This window comes from Lagopus leucura, unplaced genomic scaffold (genome assembly GCF_019238085.1).
Source record: "Lagopus leucura isolate 7727_CA_CO unplaced genomic scaffold, USGS_WTPT01 Super-Scaffold_100008, whole genome shotgun sequence".
NCBI lineage: Eukaryota > Metazoa > Chordata > Aves > Galliformes > Phasianidae > Lagopus > Lagopus leucura.
Window position 1 is genome coordinate 25,351,342 of NW_024962265.1, and position 5,305 is coordinate 25,356,646.

The following is a 5,305-nucleotide window of genomic DNA, read 5'->3' on the forward strand; positions in this document are numbered from 1 at the left end:
GGAGGCCGGCGGGCGGGGACGGGGCAGGGACCGCCGGCGGCAGGATCCGAGCGGGCGACAGCCGCGCGGCGGCCGCTTCCTCGCCCCCGTTTCCAGCGAAAGGGGCGGGAGGGGGAGTTCAAAGGCACAAACAAGGAGCGCAGGACCAAATTCTTCCCCCTCCCTCTCCACTAACGGTCTCGGCGATAAATCCGGCTCGGCTACGCTTCGCGATGGGGACGTGCCGCCGCCGCCTTCCCCTCGCTGAGGCGGGAGCCGCGTTCCCCTCCCCGAGGAGACGGCGGCTGCCGCGCCCCCGGCGGGCGAGCGGACGCCGCTGAGGCGCCGTACCCCCGGCCAGCCCGCCGCCGCCGCCGCGGTACGGGGGGGACCGTGCCGCTGCGACAGGGGAGGACGGGGCTCGGCGCGGGGAGGAGGCGCTGCGAGCATGCGCCGGGCGAGCCGCTGACTGGGCGCTCCGTCAGGGTACCGAGGCAAAGGAAAAAGGAAAGAAAGAAAGAAAGAAAAAGGGATGAGGGGAAGGAGGATGAGCGACGGCGGAGGGAGGCGAGGAGGGTTTTAAAGGAGGCCGGCGGGATCCCGCGGGAAGGAGCGGCTGTGGCACGCGGGGCTCTCCGGCACCAACAGGTAGGAAGGAGGAAGGGCTGGAGCGGGGCTGCCGCAGCCGCGGGTGCGTGCGGGGAGCGCTCCGCGATGGCAGCGGACGAAGCGCGGGGCGCGCTGCCCGGCCCCGCCGCGGGGCTCCCGCAGGGCTCCGGCTGCGGCTGGCGGGCGGCGGCTGCGGGCGGCGCGGCGCGGCCCTGCATGGCCGTGGGCGGGGGTGCGCGGTGTGTGCGGTGCGTGCGGTGTCCGTGTGCGCGGAGGCAGGGCCGCGCGGCGGGGACAGCTCCGCGGAGGAGGGGAAGCGGCGGGGCCGGCGGGAGGGGGAGGGGGAGCCTGATTTCATGGTTTTAAAACGATGCCATGATCTGATCGGCGTCTGTTTACACGGCGGCGATCGGGCTCTTTCGCGGACGGTAAGAACGGAAGGATCTTGCCGGGAATTCAGCGGGAATGGGCTTTGCACGCCCGAGCTGGCGGAGCGGCGCTCGGTGCGGGCGGCGGGCAGCCCGGGGCTGCTGCTGGGCTCTGTCCCCGGCGCGGGGGGAGGAAAAAAACAACAGCGGCACAGCGGCAGGCAGAGCCCTTCCATTTATTTCGTTTTGCTGCATGAAATGTGCCCCGGTGCGCTCGCCGGGAGGATTAGCGGGCTTTGTGGAGCCCCGATCAGCGGGAAATAATAATAATAATAATAATAGTAAAAGATGCAGTCGATGTACGATATGTTTATTTAAGCATAGCCCAAAGCAGCCCTCCCCGAAGGATGGGCATTATGTCTTGGGTGTGATGCCTGTTTTGTCTCGGTATTTACATCGAGCGTTGCTTATTCCGAATGATGTCGAGGCTTTAAAGATTTGCATTAAAGCGGAGAGGGGGGGACCCTGAAGCACAGTGCCATCGGCTGCCTGGCGTACCTGTTTGTTTGGAAGCCGAAATGATGAAATTACGGTTTGCAGGATGAAGGGAGGGAGATAATGAATACCGTTTCTCTTAGAATGTGCATGAACTAACACGGTGTGATTAATGTGCTTTGGTGACTCGGGTTAAAAAACATAAATTCTGCAGGGTTTCTTTGGGTGTGATCCGTATCAACACAGCAGCCGCCTCTAAAACACTGACAAATACCGTAGCCGTAAAATAAACATAGGTAATGTCAAAATACCAGCAGCCGTTGGTGATTTTTTTAAGGATGTCAGTGATTAGCTCTTGGGCTCGCAAACTGGGAATCTTTCGATTCATAAAATCTCCGAGGCTTTGACTGTAGAATGACATACGCTACCAAAGCTAAGGGGCACTGGCCAGTTCTGAGACTGTAACCAGCCAGATCTGTGAAATGCCAGTGATCAAACATGCTGAACAGTATGTATGTATGCATGTATCTATGAAAGCCTCGTGATTTTTAAAAACAAACAATAGTACTCAAATTTACAACTTCATTTGCTTCTCCATAAATTACCATCTTTGTTAGCACTTTCTGACATCATTTCTTGTTAACTTAAGAACTGATAGCTCGATTTTTTTTCAGATATTTTGATGGCATGACAAATCAGAACGAAGAGGATGTACTGTATGACTAGACACCAGATCAGTTCTGTTTGTGGATTACATTTTCAGTAAGATGTATGGATCTATTTTTTCCTTCTTCTTATATATAGATCATGAGACTTGACTGAGGCAATATACATATCATCCATCCATCTATGGCGAACTACAGCCATGCAGCTGACAACATTTTACAAAATCTCTCTCCTTTAACAGCTTTTCTGAAACTGACTTCACTGGGTTTCATAATAGGAGTCAGTGTGGTGGGTAACCTTCTGATCTCCATTTTGCTAGTCAAAGATAAGACCTTGCATAGAGCTCCTTACTACTTCCTGTTGGATCTTTGCTGCTCAGATATCCTCAGATCTGCAATTTGTTTCCCATTTGTTTTCACCTCTGTAAAAAATGGCTCTACTTGGACGTACGGGACTCTTACTTGCAAAGTGATTGCCTTTTTGGGGGTTTTGTCCTGCTTTCACACCGCTTTCATGTTATTCTGCATAAGCGTCACCAGATACTTAGCTATTGCCCACCACCGTTTTTATACAAAGAGGCTGACCTTCTGGACTTGTTTGGCCGTGATCTGTATGGTGTGGACTCTCTCTGTAGCCATGGCTTTCCCCCCAGTTTTAGATGTGGGCACCTACTCGTTCATTAGGGAGGAAGACCAATGCACTTTCCAGCATCGTTCCTTCAGGGCTAATGATTCTTTGGGATTTATGCTTCTTCTTGCCCTCATCCTCCTAGCCACACAGCTTGTCTACCTCAAGCTGATATTTTTTGTTCACGATCGCAGGAAAATGAAGCCAGTCCAGTTTGTTGCAGCGGTGAGCCAGAACTGGACATTTCACGGTCCCGGAGCGAGTGGTCAAGCAGCTGCTAATTGGCTGGCTGGATTTGGAAGGGGTCCCACACCGCCAACCTTGTTGGGAATCAGGCAGAACGCCAACACCACGGGCAGGAGAAGGCTACTGGTTTTAGACGAGTTCAAAATGGAGAAGAGAATCAGCAGAATGTTCTACATCATGACATTCCTCTTTCTGACCTTGTGGGGTCCCTATTTGGTAGCCTGTTACTGGAGAGTTTTTGCAAGAGGGCCTGTAGTACCGGGGGGATTTCTAACGGCCGCTGTCTGGATGAGTTTTGCCCAAGCTGGAATCAATCCTTTTGTCTGCATTTTCTCCAACAGGGAGCTGAGGCGCTGTTTCAGCACAACCCTTCTTTACTGCAGAAAATCCAGGTTACCAAGGGAACCTTACTGTGTTATATGAGGGAGCATCTGTAAATCTTTAGCCTTGTGAAACACTACCATTCTCTGCTAAGCAATTGTGGCCTGTAGCCATGTCTTGAGAAGAAAATCAAGAATGGGATGTCAGCAGTTGTAAGGATTTGGGCAACATTCTGCAGTCTTTGCAATAGCTCACCTCTAATCCTATTTTAAACCTAAACATGTTCCTGCTGACCACTGCTGAAGGTTTGTAATTAAGAACAAAGGACTGAACTACTGCCCTGAATTTCTTTATGTGGTTGAAATCTAGATTATGAAAGTAGCAGGTGCTAAGTATCAGTGCTAAATGCTGTGTATATCACTACATAAAATAAGACCATCAGAAACATTAGCATTGGACATCTTAATAAATTAAGTTGATATGAGGTTAATGTGTTGATAAAACTAATTTTAGACATCTGAAGACCTTTAAAACATTTCATACAATTATTGTTTTGCAAAGACTGAAAACTGGGGACTCAAGTACTGTAACTGATTAAAGATGTGCCATGCATTATTGGATTATCACACTTACAAATCTGTTTGCCTTGTGAGTAAGTTTTGGGGAGCATTCCAAAGCAGTATTTTTGTTCTCATTTAGACTTCTTTTTTCTTTTCTTTTTCTTTTTTTTTTTTTTTTTTTTTTTTTTTTTTTTTTCTCTTCCGAATATATTACTCTTTCTAAATGCCATTTTCCTTAACAGTGAAATAATAACATTTAACTGTATTCTGTGGTTTTTGCTGACTTGGTATAAAGTTTAATAGACTCTTATTTATATTTTTTAAAAAGCTAGATATCAGTCTGTTAGGCAACGTTAATGATAATATCCAGTCATAATTGAACAGTTATAATTATACAGAATAAACACATGTTGCCTTAAAGGGTTATCTAGTATCTTCCATTTTGTTTAGCATTGAAGCAAATAAGCAAGGAAAATTGAATCAGTGACTCTGGTCAGTCATTTGGGAGTGCATGAACGATCACTTAGTCCTCTTTTTTCCTTTTTACTCCAATGGTTCCCAAAATCAGTATGCACATCACTGGGATGATACGATTTTTTTCTAGGTGTGCCGCCCTTTCTGGTTTGTTCTGAGAAACACAGGCAGTTGATGTATGTTTATATTTTAAGACAGCTGTCATGGGGAGACCGCAGCCTTAGTATGATATCTTGCACAATTTGTGAAGCATTTATTCTACTGAAGGCACAGTCTTGTTTATATTTTCTGCACATTTTGGTGTATTGGTTGTTTTAAATTATTTAAGTTTTAACTTGTGAAAGCATATAATATGATTTCTTAGTATTTTAGAAATACATTAGAGTCTGTGAGTCTTTCCTTCTTTAAGATACAGATGTGTGGATTTCAATATAAAGTTGCATTTGCCAAAATTTACCTGTGTAGCTTGTTAATTTTCTTGGAATAAAATTTTACATTTTTCCAGTTATACAATTAACCTTTTTTTATTTTGTCTAGTGAGCTAGCATGAAGTACTGAGAATGTAGCCATTATGAATTTATTATCCTTTGCAGTCACTGTATTCCCAAACTGTAAATGCATGAATGATGGGGACCACAGGATTGATAAATGATATTATCTACAGTAGCACTATTGTGTAGTTTATCATAATTACCCATCTATCTGTTTTAATATGTCAGTTATATTTAAAGTTACAACACAGTATTTGACATTAACTTCACAGTTTGATTTTGGAAAATGTGTATATTTGAAGCACAACATCACGAGTCAGTCGATCATAAAGAGCATTGATTTTTTTCTTAATTTCTGGAGCGACAAGACTAGAGGTCTTGATTCAGTATTGGTGTATGTTGTCCTTTGTTGTAGTTTTATGATCAGCAAGTTAATCTATACGTACCCAAGCAGCAGTCAATAATGGAA

General features: G+C 46.5%; 1 protein-coding gene across 2 annotated transcripts; it reads left to right on the plus strand.

Moving 5' to 3' along the window:
- The first annotated feature begins 540 nt into the window (after positions 1 to 540).
- GPR85 (G protein-coupled receptor 85) lies at positions 541 to 4,017 on the plus strand. 2 transcript variants are annotated; one of them, XM_042872570.1, is made up of 2 exons: positions 541 to 627; positions 2,126 to 4,017. In XM_042872570.1, exon 2 carries the CDS (start codon positions 2,301 to 2,303, stop codon positions 3,411 to 3,413), a length of 1,113 nt encoding a protein of 370 aa, XP_042728504.1. In that variant the 5' UTR covers positions 541 to 627; positions 2,126 to 2,300; the 3' UTR covers positions 3,414 to 4,017. The 2 variants fall into 2 exon arrangements, with proteins under 2 accessions (XP_042728504.1, XP_042728505.1); XM_042872571.1 differs by lacking the exon at positions 541 to 627 and adding an exon at positions 963 to 1,016.
- The last annotated feature ends 1,288 nt before the right edge of the window (positions 4,018 to 5,305 follow it).

Coding starts and splice junctions, on each gene's coding strand:
- GPR85 (XM_042872570.1), top strand. CDS start 2,301: ATGGCGAACTACAGCCATGCAGCTGACAACATTTTACAAAATCTCTCT.